General features: G+C 38.5%; 2 protein-coding genes across 7 annotated transcripts in view; one reads left to right on the top strand and one right to left on the bottom strand.

Annotated features, from left to right (window-relative positions):
• The window catches only part of HIBCH (3-hydroxyisobutyryl-CoA hydrolase), a 107452-nt gene extending 105323 nt beyond the window's left edge, over positions 1–2129 (bottom strand). Inside the window, exon 1 of one of the 3 annotated variants that reach the window (XM_082397389.1) lies at positions 133–2129. In XM_082397389.1, coding sequence (XP_082253515.1) covers positions 133–386 — 254 coding nt within the window. In that variant the 5' untranslated portion in view covers positions 387–2129. The remainder of the gene's footprint in view (positions 1–132) is intronic. The other 2 variants (XM_082397387.1, XM_082397386.1) reach the window with 2 other exon arrangements.
• INPP1 (inositol polyphosphate-1-phosphatase) overlaps positions 1–20910 on the top strand; it is a 32819-nt gene that overhangs the window by 6670 nt on the left and 5239 nt on the right. The window contains exons 1-3 of one of the 4 annotated variants that reach the window (XM_082397415.1): positions 1–44; positions 15716–15983; positions 18571–18631. In XM_082397415.1, coding sequence (XP_082253541.1) covers positions 15780–15983; positions 18571–18631 — 265 coding nt within the window. In that variant the 5' untranslated portion in view covers positions 1–44; positions 15716–15779. Of the gene's footprint in view, positions 155–15715; positions 15984–18570; positions 18632–20910 lie in introns of all 4 variants that reach the window. The other 3 variants (XM_082397414.1, XM_082397413.1, XM_082397416.1) reach the window with 3 other exon arrangements.

The raw sequence follows: 20910 nt of genomic DNA, 5'->3' as shown, positions 1-20910 counted from the left end.
GGGAAAGGCTGCAGCCTCCTTCTGGGCTCCGCATCCCGGCTTAGGTAATACGCTTTCCTCTTTACGCCCCCCCTCGCCTCGGCGCCACAGCCTCCCTTCCTGCTCGGATTCGGGTCCCCGACCAGCACGCACCCATCGCCTCTCCGGAAGGTAGGTGAGTAAATCTGGGCCAGCAGGGCTCCTTGCCTCTCCGCCCGGCCTGTGATGACCTCTGTCCGCTGCAGCGAGGCTGCCACCCGGCCCGGCCCACATCGTTGCTGCAACCAGCCGGGCGGAGGAGCTCTCGAGTCCTGCGGCTCCCTGGGCTCCGCAGAAACGACCCGAAAGAAGTAGACGGTGGGAAGAAAGATCGGCAAACAATTTTTTTTTTTTAATTCGATCAGCATTTTTAGGTCGAAGAAGCTGATCTGACAGTTGTCGAGAGCAGTGGGCCGGGTTGAAAGTGTAGATGGCGTAGCTGTCAAGCGCCCGTTGGTTTTGCTTTGAGAGATGCTTGTTAGTGTCCATTGCTGCTGGCTGCCACTAGTGACCTACTAGATGAGCGTAAAATAACATGAAGGGACTATATTTAGAAAAGTCTTTGCCTCCTTGCTTTTAATTCACTGCATTTTGAAAGGCGGTCTGGTGAGACGTGCAGATTTAGTTGGTGTGGCCAGAGTAGAGTAGTGGGGCAGGGGGATGCGGATATTTAACATGGGTTTGGCTGAATCGTGTATACTGTTAGACACGAAGAGCCTGAAAAAAATCCCTAGATTATTTAGTACATTCATGAAGAATACATATAAACAATCAAGGTGTGTACTTTGGAGATTTTCCGTTTTAAAGCAAATTTTAAGGCGTTGAATAAGCAGAAGTTTGCCCACTGTGTGAATGGCGTTCACTTCAAAAGAACAGTGGGTTAAGGCTGTGTGGATAGACCACTTGAGTGCATCCCACATGTTGAATAAAACAGTTTTTGGCTGTTTTGCTGTGATTCCTAGCTTTGAAACCAAAGAAGTTGATAAGGATCAGCCCTGCTCAACCTGATAATAGTCTAATGATGAAAATAATCCACCGAACTACTATTGACTGATGAATTAGCTAAGTGACCTCATTTTTTACCTTTTAAAATAGGTTATAGAAGGGGGGAAAAAGGGCAATGGAAGAGTTCATTTTTTCAAGGCAGATATTTGTTTGCATTCTTATTTAGAATCTATTTTTAAGCTTTTGTGGATTTTTGTACTACTCTTGCAGTTAGTTCTTAGTCATGAAGAAGATTATGTAAAAGGCATAAAGTTACATTTTACTTTTTCATAGAGAAAGCTACCGTTTCTTTTCAAGTTATTGGACTAAATCACCACTTGGTTGGAAACTGCAGCTTGGACTCATGCCATTTAATGTGGAATATCTTATTACAGATTTAAATTACAGCTATACTTGTGGTAGTTCTGAAAAAAAATGATCGTGTCTTATTTGACATATAAGGCCTGTGAAACAAAAGTTATAGTTATTCATTATTTATTTACTTCTGCTTTTATTTCTGTCTCTGTTGCCACTTAGAAAATGTCTTAATCTATTTCATCTTGTAGACAAATTGCCTAAAAGATAATGATGTTATATAAAGTGATTAATAAAACCAAGTGTCTTCTTCATTTATTAAACATGAGGATGGTGTATATGAGAACTTTTTCTGGATGTGTGTCCTCAATAAATGTCCTTGTTAAAATATTTGAATCTTGTAATGAAGCTAATAAAACTCTCTACGTTGATGTTTTTGTTTGATTTGGAGTTTAGAGATAAAGGCAGAGCTGACAGCACTTTTCTTCCCATCTCTCATGATTAGTGTTGAGCAGTGGTCCCCAACCTTGTCTAATTTAAAAAATTACCTAGGGTAGTGGGCAAGTGGGAGGAAGGGGGGATAATATTGGTTTAAAAAGACTCCCAGGTTGCTACTTGGGATTTCCTGAATTAGAATTTCTAAGGGAAGGAAGATACTTAAGATAGGCCAAAATGATAAAAATTTAAAAGGACAAACCAAAACAAACAAAAAAGGCAAGATTGGGAAACACAAGTGGGAAATAACTGTTGCTGACATAACCTATTAGCATTCCTGTACATAACATGTTCTTAAATGGAAGCTATGGTTTTGCTAATATGATGATGTCACACATTTAGGAAATCTGAAACTTTTATATCCTTTTGTAGTCAAGCCTTCTGGGGTGATTGAATTTAGCAAACTTTTTTTAAAAAATAAGTTTATTTATTTATTTATTTTTGGCTGCTTTGGGTCTTCGTTGCTGTGCACGTGCTTTTCTCTAGTTGTGGCGAACGGGGGCTACTCTTCGTTGCGGTGCGCTGGCTTCTCATTGCGGTGGCTTCTCTTGTTGCGGAGCACGGGCTCTAGGCGTGTGGGCTTCAGTAGTTGTGGCTCACGGGCTCAGCAGTTGTGGCTCAAGGGCTCTAGAGCGCAGGCTCAGTAGTTGTGGTGCACGGGCTTAGTTGCTCCGCAGCGTGTGGGATCTTCCCAGACCAGGGCTCAAAACCATGTCCCCTGCATTGGCAGGCGGATTCTCAGCCACTGTGCCATCAGGGAAGCCCAGCAAACATTTTTACATGTTCAGTCTCTTTTTTGTGGTAAGCAATCTTAATTCAAGTCCTTTAATGTTATAAGAGCATTTTATTAATGGATTTTTAGTGCAATTACTGTGATAGTAATCTACAGCAAAATATTGTGCCTGATCATTTCTCTTTCATATAACAGACTTATTTGTTACTTTTTCTGTGTTCCTTATCAGGGAAGACCAGCATGCAAATTTTAGTAACTTATTTATAACTTTTATTAAAATGACCCAACACCATCTAAAAAAGAAAAAACTTTATTTCAGCATAAAATGTGGTCAATTATATATAAAAACAAATTGACAAAATAAAGTATTAATCTATAAAATAATTCATTAAGATGAATTACCACAATGGAAAGTATCAGTTTCTTTCTCTCTCCATTCCTTTTCTTTCTTTCTCTTTTATTTTGCTTTTCTTTTTTTTTTTCTTTTGTTTTAGGGGTGGAGGAGGGTTGTTTTGCTTTCTTGTTTTTATTTTTAATCAAGTAAATGTTTAAAATCTTTTAACTTAATTATCCAAGTTTAAATTAATGTAAATATTTGCTAACTTTTTCAATAGATACTTAAATTTATCCTTTTCTTTACAGAGTGATGATGGTTAGGTTTCCCTCGATGCTAATGAGAGTTGTAACAAATTGCACAGGATTAAATTCAAATGACCAAAGGAAAATGTTATTTAATATTGCTTAAGGTAATCCTAATGTACTTAAAAAGGTTTTTTTTATCATCAGTAGTTTTAAAAATAGGATCTTATCTTCCAAGTTCTAGAAAACCCCTCTAGTTAATTCCTGAGAATTTGCAAGAATCACATATAACCACATATAATCCCAGTTTGATCTGGGAATCATGAAAGGTCTGTTTTAAAAATATGGTTGATTGTAAGCTTCATGAATAGCAAAGAATGGGGGAAATAGAAATGAAAACTCAGATCAAGAAGGTAAATATTAACTAGCTTAGACATTTATCTATGGTTGCAGGATTAGCAAGAATGCAAGAGCATTGAGTATATTTGTATATTGGAGTGGCTTTAATGGGCCATTTATATCGTTTTAGTACTTAGACCTTTTCAAGTAAAAGGTACTATAAATATTCTATCACTTTATGTTCCTTTGAAGGCATATGTTACATTCAGTATTATGCATTGTTGTATTCAACATTTGTCAATATCTGTTAAAAATAAACATTCACCTCTACAAAATGGAAGTAGAATGATAAGAGATATGCTGCCATAAACCCAGCCTGCCAAAATGATACCCAATGTGATCGCTGACTTTTACTTTCTTGCTATAATATTCAGAGAATATATTTTAGGTCATGTAATTTATCATTGCAGAAATAAATAATAATAACCGTCTTCTAAGAAGTTCTATAAAGAACTCGTTTGAATGTGTTTCCTAACAGTTATCATCCTAAAATTTGCATAATGAATAATCCCTTACAGATTAATTTTAGTGCAAGAAAATCCTTTTAAACATGTTTATCTCTAATGGAATGAAAATCAGTCAATTAAATTACAGAACTCCCACTGTGTATCATGAGGAGATGGAAAAATTGTGTATCATGGGGAGATGGAAAAATTGTGTATCCTGCTCGCAAGGAACCTACAGCCTATTAGAGAGAGCAATGGTGCCCCAAGGGCAGGCATGGGGGGGTGGGGCTTAGGCCTTCCTAATAATGTTCATTAACCCAAACCGCTGTAGCATATAAACACACACTAAATATAAAAACCAGCGTGATTGCAGTGCAAAATCAACTACAAGGCAAAGAGCCTAGTGCCCTCTTTCAACTTAATTTTCATGACCCCGCCCCAACCTTTTTTTTTTTCATTCAACCAAAAAATATTTATTATGCCCTTATTAGGTAGATGATAAACATCAAAAGCCTTAAAAATGTACATTTTTTTTTTTTAACTAATGTATTTATTTATTTATTTTTGGCTGTGTTGGGTCTTCGTTTCTGTGCGAGGGCTTTCTCTAGTTGCGGCAAGCGGGGGCCACTCTTCATCGCAGTGCGCGGGCCTCTCACTATCGAGGCCTCTCTTGCTGTGGAGCACAGGCTGCAGACGCGCAGGCTCAGTAGTTGTGGCTCACGGGCCTAGTTGCTCCGCGGCATGTGGGATCTTCCCAGACCAGGGCTCAAACCCGTCCCCTGCATTGGCAGGCAGATTCTCAACCACTGCGCCACCAGGGAAGCCCCTAAAAATGTACACTTTTTTGAACCTGTAATTTTATTTGTATTTTACTCTTTAAAAAATTGTAGTAAAATGTATATATATAACATAAAATTTACCATTTTGACCATTTCCAAGTGTGCAATTCACTTGCATTAAGTACGTTACCATTGTTATGCAACCATCACCACTATCCATCTCCAGAGCTTTTTTATCATCCCAAACTGAAACTCTGGATCCATTAAACAATAACTCCCCATTACCTGCTCCTCCCAGCCCTGGTAACCACCGTCCTACTTTCTGTCTCTATGTTTGACTATTCTGGGTACCCCATATAAGTGGAATCATACAATATTTGTTCTTTTAAGTCTGGCTTCTTTCACTTAGCATAATGTTTCCAAGGTTCATCCATGTTGAGGCATGTAACAGAATCTCATTACTTTTTAAGGCTGAATAATAGTCCCCAACCTCTTTTATATGGAAAGTGGATATTAAAAAAATAGAGAAGTTTTGAACTGGAACAGACCATAGAAATCTTTCCCTCCAAACTCTCTCCCTTCTTTCTTTTCCTTTTTTATGTTTACAGAAATGAGGAAAACAAGTCCCTGAGAGCTTACACATGTGGCCAGGGTTTTACACCTGGTTGGTTAAAGGCCAAGCAGAGCCTAAGAACCAGCTCCCCTGTGGCCTAAACAAGGCTCTTTCTACCACACACCCACGGTGGCCCACATAGACCATAAAAGGCAGTGTTAAATGAGTTGGTACGGAAAGTAAGTGTTGCAAAATTTCAAAAGAAAAGATAAAATGACTGAAAAATGTTACATGCAAAAGGAAACATTCAAAATGGACTTGAGGATTTATATGATTAATGATAAGATTAACAATTATCAAAGCTATAAATAATATTCTGCTGGAAAAGTTTCTACAAGCCATACATATTTCTTTTTGCCTTGAATTAGGCATTAAATTTGTATTTTAAAAAATATTTATTCTTTCCCACAGTTAAGATAGCTACCCTGAATCTACTTCCATTTTTTTATATTCTATGTGATTTCAGGTTTCATTTGTGACACCTCGGTTGTATGCTAAAAACATCTCTTAGCATATAAAAGTTTAAGCATATAGTTGGAAGACAGCAGATAGAAAAGAGTTTCTATTTAGTGAAAGTGTTTCTCACTCCGGAGAAGAGGATGAAAAAGGGTCACTAACAAATTTAAAAGTATTTCTAAATGGAATATTTTTTCATACTTTTCAAATGCATTCTGGGAAGACATTGAAATGTATACTTTTGGCAAGTATTATGCTAATGTGGAATACTTATTATGTAGGTCAACTTGCATTTTTTTCCAGCATTTAATTTTTGTTACAAAAAAGACAATATAGTTGACTCTTAGCCGACCAAGGCCATTATTCTTAGTCACAATAGCTATAGCTTTCCCTGTTCTGCTCCTTAATAACTATTGAGAGACAGAGCTGACTGTTGCACCTGGTGTTCCCTTAAATTGTCAAATAAAAATTAGATGAGTGACATTGCCTGTCCTTAACCCAGGTTTACTGGATCAGTATCTCCAGGGGAAAAGTCTAAAAATCTATATTTTTAATGAGTGTTTCAATTGATTCTTGATCTTACTAATTTGGGAGACACTACTTTAGCACAAGCTCCCATTTACAACCTACCAGAACAACATTTGAGGATAGAGGACTTCTTTGTGGTCTATTGCTTTGAGCAGCAGCAGTGAGCAAAAATGTGGGCTAATGTGGTCCAACAGTAGCCTTACTAGAGCCAGGGTGAGGTAGACTGATCAGCTTAGAAATGGGCGTGTTATGTCAACGCTCTATGTGAAGAATGAGAAGAAGGGAGGGAGAAATGTGAAGGTTAAATAGATGGATTTACATATCCCATATTTAATGTCTTCTCTAACAAAACCAAATTAAACTCAGCATTTTTGGCTATTTAATCAACAAAATTAATCAAGATAGGCCACCTCCAAATGTCAGAGCATAATATCAGATTCCGATTTGGTGCTCAAAAATGTGGTTCAGTTGCTAGTCATCCAGATACAGCTTTGGTTTTTTTTGTAAATGGATGCAGAATATATGTAGACTTTGATATAAATAAATATGGGCCCACGTGCCTAATGGCACCTGGGTAATGCTGATAAAATACAAGTATAATAAACAATATGACAAAGATGAATTCTGTATTTACAAAGCTAAGAGAAAATTCATAAGCCAACATTTATTGAACACCCCTGAGGTACGCGCTAAGAGTCATAAGAAACCATGCACTTTTAAATCTCCTGCCAGACAAGGGCATAGATAAGCAAACCAGTGTACGGTGTGTTGGAGAGCTGGGATAGAGATTTGTCCTGCTTCCGTTCTCCTATGGCCCAGGTACCCAAGATGGAGGGTCAGGCATGGCTCCTGGAGGAGCCAACTGTCGAACTGACTCTCCTCTCTCTCCACACATCCACCCTTTAAAAAACTTTCTATCTAAATAGAAATACATACAGAAAAGTATGCAAGTCCTAAGGGTGTAGCTTGATGAATGTACACAAAGTCAACCCACCCATGTAACCATCACTCAGATCTAGAACATTCCCAGTGCCTAAAAGCCCCATCATTTACCCCCATCAATAATCCCTCCTCCTTCTCCAAGGGTAACCACCACTGCAACTTCTTACACCATAAGTTAGTTTTGCCTTTTTTTGAACTTCAACTAAATTAAATTGTTCCACGTATATTTTTTGTGTCTGACTTCTTTCACTCAGCAGTATGTTTTTGTGAGATGCATCCGTGTTGTTGCCTATAGCAATAATTAATTAATTCTCACTGCTGTATAGTATTTTCTTTTGCAAGTATGCCACAGTTTATTTCATTTTAGTGTTGATGGTCACTTGGGTTATTTCTAGTGTGAGGTTACTGCAACAAATTATGCTGATCATAAATATTCTTGTACATGTCTTTTAATGTATATGTGCAGGAATTTCTGTTGAGTACAAGTCTATAAGAGAAATTGCTAGGTCATAGGTTATGCTTATATTCAACAAATTATAAACAATTTTCCAACATGGTTGTACCAGTTTCATTCACACCAGCAGTATGAGTCTCATTGCTCTACATCCTCATCAAACCTTGACATTTTCAATCTTTACTTTTAGCTATTCGGCTGGACATGCAGTGATACCCTGTTGCGACTTTTAAGTTGCATTTTCCTGATTATTAACAAGCTACACTATCTTTCCATATATTTATTGGCCATTTGAACATCTTTTATGAAGTATCTGTTCAAGTTTCTTGCCCTTGAACTGATTCTGAGAAGGTGAGTAGACATTAGGCATAAGGCAGGAGGAAGGGCATGTCAGCCAGAGGGAACAGCATGTGCAAATTAATGATCTGCCCAGAGCATGGGAGTAAATGGACAGATGGTGGGAAATCAGCCACTAAAATGCTAAACTTAATCAGAGACTATGAAGTGATGACAGCAACATCGAAGGGATCAAAGTGAAACAGCACTAAAGAAGTACAGGCAGTCCCATGCTGTACTGCTTAGTGGATTCTGAGAAATGTGTGATGATCAAATATCTGAAAGTTGAGCAAAGCTCATACACTGGAAGGGCAATTCAGTTTCCGATGACCTAAAAGTTAGTGTTTGTAAATGCCTGTTAATGCTTGTGGTACAGTTTTCCTTCTGGCCTAGGTAACCAGGTGGGTAGATGAGCATCTCCTAGGGATGTCGGGGAGGCTATTGTTAGCAAGTTGCACTTTAGCCATCGTTGGCTACTCCAGTTGAGCCCATTACATACTTCGTGTGGGCCCACTTCTGTTCCCCATCCTTTCTGGCAGCTTCCATTCTTTTTTTATTTTTATTTTTTTAATTTTTTTATGGCTGTGTTGCGTCTTCGTTTCTGTGCAAGGGCTTTCTCTAGTTGTGGCAAGCGGGGGCCACTCTTCATCGCGGTGTGCGGGCCTCTCACTATCGCGGCCTCTCTTGTTGTGGAGCACAGGCTCCAGACGCGCAGCCTCAGTAGTTGTGGCGCACGGGCCCAGTTGCTCCGCGGCATGTGGGATCTTCCCAGACCAGGGCTTGAACCCGTGTCCCCTGCATTGGCAGGCAGATTCTCAACCACTGCGCCACTAGGGAAGCCCATTCCATTCTTTAAACTACTCCCTAAAGCAGCCCTAACCTGGAAGGGGAAGAGGAACAAGGTCTCTGTTTCCCCTACAATAGCAATGTGAGCTAATTTAGAGCCTTGGTCAACCCCTCAGCATGTGCCCACCTAGGGAGAGTCCTGGCCAGCTGCACCCCTTTGAGAGAGGTCACCAAAAACACTTCTTGTAAAGCACCCAGGTATTTCATGGAAGTCGGACCTTCTTCCCCAACAGCAATAGCAGTCAGGCAGGGCCACCACACGGTAATTTCAAATTGCCAGTCTTCAGAGGATGAGTGACAGACTGAATTCAGTTTATGAATTGTGGGGATGGAGGGGTGGAGTCATTGTCTAATGGGCAAAAATGTGGGCTCTGTAAAAGTAGTAGGTTATCTGCAGGAAGAAATGAATGTCAACAGAAATGCTTTGACCTACTTGCCTATTCATTAACGAGCAGTTCTGTTTTGTTGAGGGCCCTCATCTATGTTGTCACATTTCTGTCACCGTGAGCAACACAAGGGCATGGCCAGCTTCTGGTACAACCAGGCTCATCACACAAAAACAGACACCCTTGGCTCTAGAATCTCCACAAGTTTCCCGACAAAATATCCCCCTTGACAGAATAGTGACCCTCCTGAGCCATCTGTAGATGGTCTACCATGAAGCCAGAGTAGTCTTCAGCCTCCGGGAGCCAAAGTTTCCACCCAGACACCCAGAAGCTGAAGCAATCAGATCTGGCCTGCATAAAGGAACTTTTTTCTGGGTCATTCAAAGAATTACAAGTAGTTTCCAGCCTTTTAGATTTAATGGAATAGTACATTTTCAGAAAAGATTTCCGTGACCCATATAAAGTTGCCGACTTCTTATTTTTCAAGTAAGGACTGTGATTGTGGGTTCTGTGAAGTTGTATTTAATAGTCATAGCTGTCATTTGTTATCTACTATACACAAGGCTCTGTGCTTGGTGCTTTTCCAGAAATATCTCTTTTGATCTTCACAGTGTCCCTGCAAGATATGTATTATCTTCATATTACAGATGAAGAGAGAGGCTCAGAGAGGGTAGGTCAATTACCTGATGCCACACAGCTAGTTGATGGCAGAGCCCTGGTTTTCAACCCAGGTCTATCTGATTCCGAAGCCTATGTCTTTCCCATTTTACTGTTTATCATGTCTGAAATATGTGTATATTATTCACATATGATTTTTAATATCTGGTGTTCTGATGAGATGATAAGATGGTCAGAAATTAAAATTGAGTTTTGTCTTTGTAGAGAGATTTGGGCTTCCAGGAAAAGTCTTAAGAGCTTTTTTTTTTTTCTAATTAGCCTACTTCAGTTTACTCAGTGTTTCTCTAATAGATGTGAAAATCCCATAAAAGCTAAAGAGACTGTTTCTATCTGACATTGTGACATGATCTTATGTAAACATGTAGATGTACATTTGGTCTGAGATGGTGAGGAATGTAACTTCTTTAAACCTGTTCTGCTCAAATGTGACTTGAAATGGGTTGTCACAAAATAAGGCTTATAAGAGTATTTCAGTGTTCACTGATCATTAATGATTTGGCTGTTAAAGTGAGTAGCTCCTAGTGGGAAAGATTGTCTTACAGAATTAAACTTATTGACCACATAAACAGGAAAGAGAACCCTACCCCAGTTCCCTGTTTGGCCAGAAAAAAGAAGACAAAGGAATAGATTGGGTTGGCATTTGCTAAGATTATCAAGGTCTCTTTGGGCTAAATTGTATTCTCTCTAAATTTGTACGTTGAAGCCCTAACTCTCCAGTACCTCATAATGTGCCTGTATTTGGAGATAGGGCCTTTAACTTAACTCAGTTCAAGGTTAAGTGAGGTCATATGAGTGGGCCCTAATCCAATCTGAATGGAGTTTTTATAAAAGAGGGAGAGACACCCACAGATGCTCGTCCACAGAGGAAAGTCTGCAAGCCAAGGAGAAATCAACCCTGCTGACACCTTGGTCTTGGACTTCCAGTCTCCAGAACTGTGAGAAAATAAATTTGTTGTTTAAGCCATCCAGTCTGTGGCACTTAGTTATGGCAGCCCTAGCAAACAAATACAAGAGGAATTAGATATTTGGCATGAGCTGACCCCCTCCCCGCCCCTCATGCCAAGACAGCCAGTTAAGAGAGATAGCAGTAGAACATAGATGAGCTTTTACTCTCCAGCAAAGATGGTTTACACTGAGACTGAGGGTCAGCTAGGGGAAAGGTTTTCCTGAGAGCAGAAGGAAAGTGAGTATCAAATAGTGATTTTTTAATAATCAAACTACTGACAGCTATCAGGGAGGTGTGTGTGTTTCTCTCCTTTTTGATATATAATATACCTTATAATAATAATATTCTTGTGATTATTTATCCAGTGATTGCTCATTTCTTCCCTTAGTTAACAGCTAACAATTTATGAAAGGATTTTATTGGCCAGAGCACTGGCTAACAGTGTGCTTTAGTCAAAAAAACTGGGTTTCCGCCGGTTCACCTGGGCTTGAATCTTGTCCCAGCCACTTCTTAGCTGTGTGATTTTGGGCAAATTATTTACCCTCCTGTGCCTCAGTTACTTTATCAGTAAAATAGAGATAATAGTACCTTCTTCACAGGGTTGTGTGAGAATTAAACGAATTAACATATGTAAAAACATATGTAAAGTGCTTGGAAGGATGCCTGCCATAATAGTGAGTACCTAATGTTAGCAATTATTATTTTAACTTGGGCTTTTTCTCTGCATATGAATAACTGATAGCACATGGTTTCACCAAGATACCTGGCCACCAGGTGCCAGCCCCCCTGAAATTACCAGCATAGTATTAAAGATGAATGAACAGCCTGAAGAACAGTAGCTATTAAATCTCAGAGTTTAGCATCATCTAGGAGGCTGACAAAACTACAGATTCCTGGACCCTGTCCCCAGCGATTCTGATTCACTAAGTGGGGATGGAGCCCCAGAAATCTGTCTTTTTAATAGGCGCCTTAGATAATTCTAACACGTGGTTGCCAGAATACCCATTAAATACTAACCCAAAGGAATTTCTTCTATATTCAAAACTATTAAATTATGGTAAATGTCATAACTTACTAATCATGAATCTATAATAATTTTCATTTAAAGTATTTGAAATGTTTGAATAAAGCCAACTTAGGTCAATAACGCATATATAAACTTTTTTTAAAATTTATTTTTATTTATTTATTATTATTTTTGGCTGTGTTGGATCTTCACTGCTGTGCGTGGCTTTCTCTAGTTGCAGCGAGCATGGGCTTCTCATTGCAGTGGCTTCTCTTGTTGCGGAGCACGGGCTCTAGAGATGTGGTGGGCTTCAGTAGATGTGGCATGTGGGATCTAGAGCACAGGCTCAGTAGTTGTGGCTCACGGGCTTAGTTGCTCCCCCGCATATGGGATCTTCCCAGACCAGGGCTTGAACCTGTGTCCCCTGCATTGGCAGGCGGATTCTTAGCCACTGCGCCACCAGGGAAGTCCAATAACACATATATAAACTTGCTTTTAAAAATCATCTGAATGATAATTTCCATGAGTGTTAATACAAGCTATTAATAAACTCGAAGAAATTCTGTATTGGATGTAGCCCTCAGTTTCTCTCAAGTTGAGTCCTTCAAAGTGAGGGCAAATTGTCCATTATGCCCCTGAGTGTTGTGGCCTGGCTGAGTGAATTGAATTGAGGACAGATGGAGAGAGAGATACGGAAGCAGCTTACAGAGAGAAGCACAGAGGACCATGGCTCATTCATTTGGAGGAAATAGTCCATTCAGCCAGAAAGTAGCAGGCTAGCTATGCAAATTAGTTAGAAAGTCTTGCATGTACATGATGATAGCTGTGAGAGATTTTTTTTTAGGGGGCTAGGACCCTGGAGCTAAAGAAGTTCTGGGTTCTATAGGATGGTTCTATAGGATGGCTGGAGAAAGCCTAGTCCTAAGCTGAAACTGCATGTTCAACCTGGAGCTTGACAAGACACCGTAGTGTTTTCTAGGTTCAGAATAAAAGGTGATTAAGGTTGAGTTCTGGGATAACTTTGGAACTGAAAAATCTGATTTACTGTGTTATGATGAATTCTTAAAATCTGTGCACCTGTTAATTACAGGACTGAAGTTTAGAGCTGCTAGTTTTTCCCCCATTGGTCAAGTTGCTGTGCTCAGGTGAAGTGAGAATGGTCATTATTGAGGAAATAAAGGTCAGGTTCAAAGGCGAGAAACTCCAAATCTCTGGGCAGCTGTATAGAAACTTATCAGGACTAAGTTGGTGAGTTTTCCGTGTGAGGAGAAGGGTGGTGCCTGGAGATTGTAGCCTGTGTGGGTAACTCACCTGAGTGTTCTGAGGGCGTCATAGGGAGAGATTCTTAGTTATCCAATGGTGTGGTGGTACGGTGTTTCTTTCACCAAAAAAAAAATTGACTTTAACAAAGTTGAGTAAAATAGACAATACTGGTATTGTTAATTTAGAAAGTTTTCAAGCTGAACTCCTTAAAATCTTCATGCTGCTTTTAAGATAAAAAGCTGCTTAGGTACTGTTAGTTCATTGATTCTTTTTCCTTTACTTACAATAACCTCATAACATGTATCAAGATATCAAAATAATCAAAGTTACTGAATTTATACACTTGGAGCTTCTGTATTCTACTGATATTTATGTATCCATGTATGTATATATTATATATAACTTATAATTTAGAGCATACAGATACCATAAATTGTTTCTAAGTCAAAGTGCCTCAGCTGTATTAATATAATCGTTTTTCTTAATGTTGAGGTTTAAGTCAACCAAAGTGAATTTTTTTAACATATTATTCCATCCTTGGGGGGGAAAAGGCATTTAGGTAGGCAGGTGTTTTTGTTTAATTTTTAACTCTATCATCTCTACTACCTGATGTTTGTGTTGTCACTACAGTACCACTTTGTTTGGACAGTTATCTCCAGGAATTGAGGAATTCTTGTCCTTTGTGCTTAATTGTTCCAAGATATTTTAAAATATCATTTCTTATTAGAAAAGCAGTATATATTTATTGTAGAATATTTGAAAATTATAGAAAAGCATAATGAAAAAAATCCTCCACAATTCTAGTACCCAGTGATAATTACCATTAAATGTCTGTTTATCATTAAAACATCACCTACTAGCCTTTCAGACTCTCTCTATATGTATAGAGTGCATATGTGTATAAACACAAATTAGGAACATACTATGATACTATATATACACTTAATATTATAACATTAACATATATCCCTATTAAATATTCTTCAAAAATATTATTTTAAGAATGACATTGTAGTCTATCTTACATTGCACCAATGTTTAAGATTATTTTTAACTTTTTGCTACTGTCAATAATACTAATCCTTCTTCTGTGGAAATATTTTAACACAACTGTGACTTAACACAAAAAACGGCCAGACTGGAGTTACTGGCTAAAGGTAATAACATTTCTAGGGATCTTGATACATTTTTCTCAAATTGCTCTGTGGAAACCCACTTGTTTGCACGCCCATTAACAGAGTATCAGCACCTGTTTCACCACACCTGCAAGAATGAAAATTAACTTTAAAAACAGTTTTGCCCATCTAATAGTGAAGTAGGATGTCTCATTGTTTTTATTCACTTTCCTTTTATTACTGTTGAGGTTGGACATATTTTCTTAGGGTGGTTGACCCATAATCTTAAGAAAACAGCATATATTATTTAAAGCAGATCTGATTAAGACAAAACGGCTATGACAATTCACAATTAACTCCATTGCATTGACATCTTTATTGTTGTACTAATTCTCAGCCTCCTAGAGTCCATTAAAGGAACTTCTTTTTTTTTTTTTTTAAGCAGTAGAGTATTTGTTATGATAATAAAGAACATGAGCTTCTGTGTGAGCCCTGCCGGTTAGTCTTGTGTAACCCTAAACAAGTTGCTTAACTTCTCTAAGCTTCAGTTTCCTTGACTGTAAAGCAGGGCTGATAATCCTCACAGTAATTCTCACAATACTGAGATAGGAATTATTAAAGCATTCAATAAAATGCAGCTACTACTGAAACTGAGAAATGTTTCTCTCCTAATTACCTGATAGGTATGTCAAGGTGTGGTAGCATGCCTCTTAGAAGCCAGAACTTTTCAAGTCCCAACAAGTTGCATGTTTGAATTCACTTTATTATTTAAACTTGCTAGAAGAGCAGCACAGCTGGTGGGACTTTTTTAATAGAAAAAAAAGGTGATTGGGGTTGGGAGATCACCTGGATTGCTAGCCCAAGTGTGACCTCAGAGTCCTGCAGGACACAAAGATGCTTGCTGGTGTGGTGCTTGGTACTTTAGAAAGTTGCCCCCAAACTGATGGGATAAACGGGCTTTCACTTCTTCCTTCTCCCCCCAAAGGGTGAAAGAAAGAGCACTACTTTAATAATGTTGTTGCTAAGCTTGTGAGCTCATTCGAGGGTCATTACGTGAACTTGGCTTTTCCTTTCATTTAACATTGTGCTCGTGTATCCACCTGCCTATTGGTCTAGGGTTTTGTAAATATAATGTAGATTCTCATTCAAATTCTTTCTTTCACTGAGAATTCAGTTCTTTGCATAATGCATTTGAGACTATAAATCTTTTGATCTTTAAAAATAAGTTTCAAATTTTAGATGCTATCTAGTCTTCCACCCGGAGGATGCGACTGTGATCTATAGCAGCTGTTCAGCCATGCTGACCGGTTGACTGCCAGATTGGTTGTTAGCAGTGCCGAGGCATCCTGACATCACTCTCTGAACTGCTTTCTCTTTCACATTCTTGTACTTTTCCAGCTGACGGCCCGGAGGGTGGGTGCCGATTCCACCAGACGCTGCAACTGAAAAGCCAGGTTCAGAAATGTCAGGTATCCTCCGGGAGCTGCTCTGTGTCTCTGAGAAAGCTGCCAACATTGCCCGGGCGTGCAGGCAGCAGGAAGCCCTCTTCCAGCTGCTGATAGAAGAAAAGAAAGAGGGAGAAAAGAACAAGAAGTTTGCAGTTGATTTCAAGACCCTGGCTGATGTACTGGTACAGGAAGTTATAAAACAGAATATGGAGAACAAGGTAAGAAAGCTCCCAGCCAATGTAATTGCAGAATATTTGCCCCTGTGGTTTTTTCCCTCTATAGAATAACATCCCTTCTCCTCGCCACCCCTGCCCCTGCTTGTCCCCCCTACCCCCATTACTAACACCTTGGATTCTAATAAACAACTTGGGTTTTTCCCCTTGTTTTGACTACAATATACTAAAATGTGTGCTGCAGAAAAAAATTTTAAATATGGAAAAATAAGAATCCTCTTAATCCTACCACTAGAGAAAACCACAGCTGTTTTGCTAAATATTGTTAGAATATTTTCCTTCTGTGTGTGTACATGGCACATACAACTTATTTCAAAAGAAATGAGAACATACTGTTTTATAACTTTTTTTTTAACTTGATATATTAAGTCCCACCTTTTGACATAATCATTTATCTAATGGTTGCCTCAGTTATGGGCTCATAGAGTCCTGGAGACTTAAAGTCTCCCTTTATTTGAAAAGGAAAACATTGTTTATAACTAACAATGATTGTAATTCTAGGTCTTTTAAGCTGACTGGGGAAAAGAAATTATATTCATAAGTAGTAATAACAAATAATAACATTAGCAGACACTTATAAATGCTTACTGTGAGCCAGGTACTGTTCTAAGGGCTTTAAATATATTAATTTAATCATAACAATTTTATAAGGCAAGAACAATTATTTCATTGTAATGGATGAGAAAAGGGAGACACAGAGAGGTTAAATAACTTTCCTAAGGTTACACAGCAAGTGAATGGCACGGCTGGTTTTTGAACACAGGCTGACCGAGTCTGTGCTCTTTGCAATACTATATTGCCTTTTATATGGTAATCTAATAATTTCTTTTCTTTTAGGTTTGGGAGGATAGAATTTTATGTCGGAAAGCCCTACAAAATATTAGAATCGTTTCTATGAAATTCTCAAAATATTAGGAATCATTTAGAATCATTTAAGTGAATTCTTGACCACAGGCAGGAAGAGAGAATAAATGACCCCTTGAAATTTCTACAAACTGTACTTTTTCATGTCCTATAATATCTGGCTCCAATAAACTAAAAAGGAAGCAAATTTATTTTTGTTACTGATCAAGAGCTGGGTGGAAGGGATGGTTGAACAACTGGATTAGAAATGTATCAACGTTAAGTTCTGTGGGCTAATATTTGCCCCAGAGCATTATAACAAGTTCAGGCAGTTGTTCATTCATGAAGTATATGCTAGGACTTATGAACACATAAATGATATTCACTTTTGGCTTGTATAAAATAGTTTCATGACTCTCCTATGCTGTAGCCTCAGAAAGGGTTTCTAGGCAGGCTGGGAGACTGGAGCTTCGGCCCTGGATGAATTGATGAATCGGCTCAGTGCCAGGCCGTGTTGATTTGCATTGTTCTTTTTTTTGTTTTTTAATTATTTTATTTATTTATTTTTGGCTGCGTTGGGTCTTCGTTGCTGTGCACGGGCTTTCTCTAGTTGCGGTGATCGGGGGCTACTCTTCATTGCGGTGCGTGGGCTTCTCATTGCAGTGGCTTCTCTTGTTGTGGAGCACGGGCTCTAGGCTCGCGGGCTTCAGTAGTTGTGGCACATTGGCTCTAGAGCGCAGACTCAGTAGTTGTGGTGCATGGGCTTCGTTGCTCTGAGGCATGTGGGATCTTCCCAGACCAGGGCTCGAACCCATGTCCCCTGCACTGGCAGACGGATTCTTAACCACTGCACCACCCGGGAAGTCCCGACTTGCATTGTTCTTTAAAAGAGTTAAAAATAACAAGTAGCTGTGGGCACTATTAAAGCTACTGGCCATCTGTGAATAACTGAGCTCAAATATTTGAAGCATTTCCTTGCTTTTATTGCCTGAGAACTGTACTCATATCATAATTCAGCACATATTTTGAGAGAAATTATCTTTACTGCAGAGAAAATCAGAAGCAAAATGTGTCTGAAAGCTTCCTGGTCATACAGAGATGAGAGAAAATTCCTATTTAGCTTTTTTTTCTTTTTTTAAAAAATTCTGTATTGGCACATAAATTGTTGGCAAATAAAATATTTCCCCTTTTTTGCTATATCACCTTCCTAGCCTGGTGGCTAATGATACCTCCAACAGGTACAGAAAACACACCTGACAATGAAAACAAAATCAAATGTTATCCTCTGATACCTTCTATCCAATCTCAAGTAATCATCTCAGGTACTTGGTCAATAACATTAACTTGTATAAGCTACTTAGGTACTGTTTAGGAGCAACAGTTAAAACATCTCCTTTGTAAACATTCTAGCTCTATGGCCCTTAACTAGAAGGATGAAGTTTCCAGAAGTACTTCTGCAGACTCAACAATACATAAGGAAACCAGACTTCTACCATGATTTGGACTTTCTAAAGGGGCAAAGGAGCAGGAAAATATTAGAAAACTAAGTACTGAACCAAACTGACTTCACTTTTTATACTTGGATTGATTTCTGGAATTGTAAATTTCAGATCTAATTGTGCTATTTAATTTGAAGTATAAAATGAAAATCTGTTCAGAATTGAACATAAATGTGGGATTTTCTTTTTTTCTTTATTGTTGTATTTTTGTCATACTCTGAATCATTCAGTTTCCAGGCTTGGGAAAAAAAATTTTTGGAGAAGAATCCAATGAGTTTACAAATGATTTGGGTAAGTATAAAAATCTTAACGTATTTTTATAACTTAATTATCATATGGTATTTTTATTTTCAACTTATATCATGAAGTAAATGGATGTTTGGAGGCCTTTCATGTAAATAACATATTTGAATGTTAAGCTTCATTCAGTACTTCAGAATATCATGCCATTTAAGATAGGGAGATGTGGCATTTTAGGATTATTTAGCAAGTCCACATGTATTATTCTAGATATAAATCTGTAGCATTTGAATAATGTATGATTTAACCTTTGGGAAAGTTGCATGGCCCTTTGGGAATCTGATGGAAGTTATAGATACCCCCAGAAAGACGCACATCTACACAGTTTTGCAGGCAATTTCAGGTCCAAGTAAACCCATTTGTGGAGACCTCCTAGGGAGTCCATAGACCTTGGCTGAGAATGTAGAGGAGGCCCTGTCCCTGAAATCACCTCATGGCTTCTCTGGTCTCAGAACCTCTGTAAAGGGAGTTGGACAACCAAAAAGGTTCCTTTTACTACCAAGTTTTAACGCTTATTTAATTAGTTTCCTGTGGACCAAATTCTCCTTTGATGGACCACCAGGTCCCTTGTGATAGAGAGGAAAATATCAAAATCGCTGATCCTTTTTAGAGAAACAAATTGTTTTTAGTTTGTCTGGGTTTTTGTTTGTTTAATGGTAGAACATTAAAGTAGTGAACTTTAAACACTGATCATGTGACAAATAGTTAAACATCTAGAGGCATGTTTACAAAGAAAACTAATTTCTGGATTAACTCTGGAGAAAAATTTGTCTCCTTCATGGGCAGTGTATTAAAATACACTTAATTCTATGACACTCAGTAAGAAGAAAGAAAAATCTCATTTAAACTTAAGATTAAAAAAAACACCTGTACAGGAATAAAGACACAGTTGTAGAGAATGGACTTGAGGACATGGAGAGGGGGAAGGGTAAGCTGGGATGAAGTGAGAGAGTGGCATGGACATATATACACTACCAAATGTAAAATAGATAGCTAGTGGGAAGCAGCTGCATAGCACAGGGAGATCAGCTCGGTGCTTTGTGACCACCTAGAGGGGTGGGATAGGGAGGGTGGGAGGAAGATGCAAGAGGGAGGGGATTTGGGGATATATGTATACATATAGCTGATTCACTTTGTTATATAGCAGAAACTAACACAATCTTGTAAAGCAATTATACTCCGATAAAGGTGTTAAAAAAAACACCTGTGACTTACCCGTAAGAAATCCTACACTTAAAATCCTGTTTGACTACTTCATAGACAGTTATTTTAATATTTCATTTACGTATCTAGAATTATAGGGGCAAAAAGGCATTCCACGTACATTTTCCTTAGAACTGAAGGAGAGAATGGGTTTAGCAGAGAACCATGGCGAGGGGGAGGGGCTGGTGGATGAGGTGAGGTGAGACAGTGGAAGTTCAAAGGAAGGAGTTTGGATTTTCCTTTAAGCACGATCGGAATTCAGTGGCAAATTTTAAGCAAAGGAGTAATGTGATATGATTTGCTCCCTTGAATGATCCCATGACTTTTACTGAGTCTAGTGTAGGTGCTCAGCAAGTGGCAGTGATTAGCATTATTATTCCCCAACTTTTACAGTCTCATTTAATTGAATTGAACTACATGTAATTGTTTCTTGCTGTTTCAGAATCATCATTGTAATAGACTCACACTGTGCTTCCCAAACTCTAAGGATCACATGAATCATCTGGGGATCTTGTTAGAACTCAGTAGGTCTGGGATGGGGACTGCAGTTCTGAATTTCTAACAAGTTCTCAGGTGATGCAAATGCTGCTGTTCTTGGAATGGCTAGGTTAGTTAGGAGTATTTGTCTATATACCACAAAATCTCCAAAGTGCCATGTTTTCTTAATTTTTAAAAAATTTATATTCTGCATTGCTGTGACTTTCTGTTGCTATTAACTTGCCTGTTTTTGCCAGCCTCTTTTCTTACTTTTGCGGGGGCCGGAAACCAGATTAAGCAAGAGTCTAAGAAGTGGTTTTAAAGTGATGGTAAAGCACCTGGATTCGGTAACTTGGGATTTCAATCGCAGAAGCAGCTTTGCTTACATCCTGATTTCCAGTGGTTTCACAGAGAGCTATTCTATGTATGTCATTTAGAGTCCTACCGCTTTACCACATTTAAAGATTAATGTACTTCATCTTATGTTACTTTACTGAGCATAAACAATTTAGGGAGGTAGAAGCCCTTCTTTGTACTGATAAGAACTCCATTCTTTTCAATAACATATTCAAATGTGAATAGGGTGACCC

Source organism: Balaenoptera borealis (assembly GCF_965194805.1).
Source record: "Balaenoptera borealis genome assembly, chromosome: 6".
NCBI classification, from domain to species: Eukaryota; Metazoa; Chordata; class Mammalia; order Artiodactyla; family Balaenopteridae; genus Balaenoptera; species Balaenoptera borealis.
This window is presented reverse-complemented; position numbering and strand designations above follow the sequence as displayed.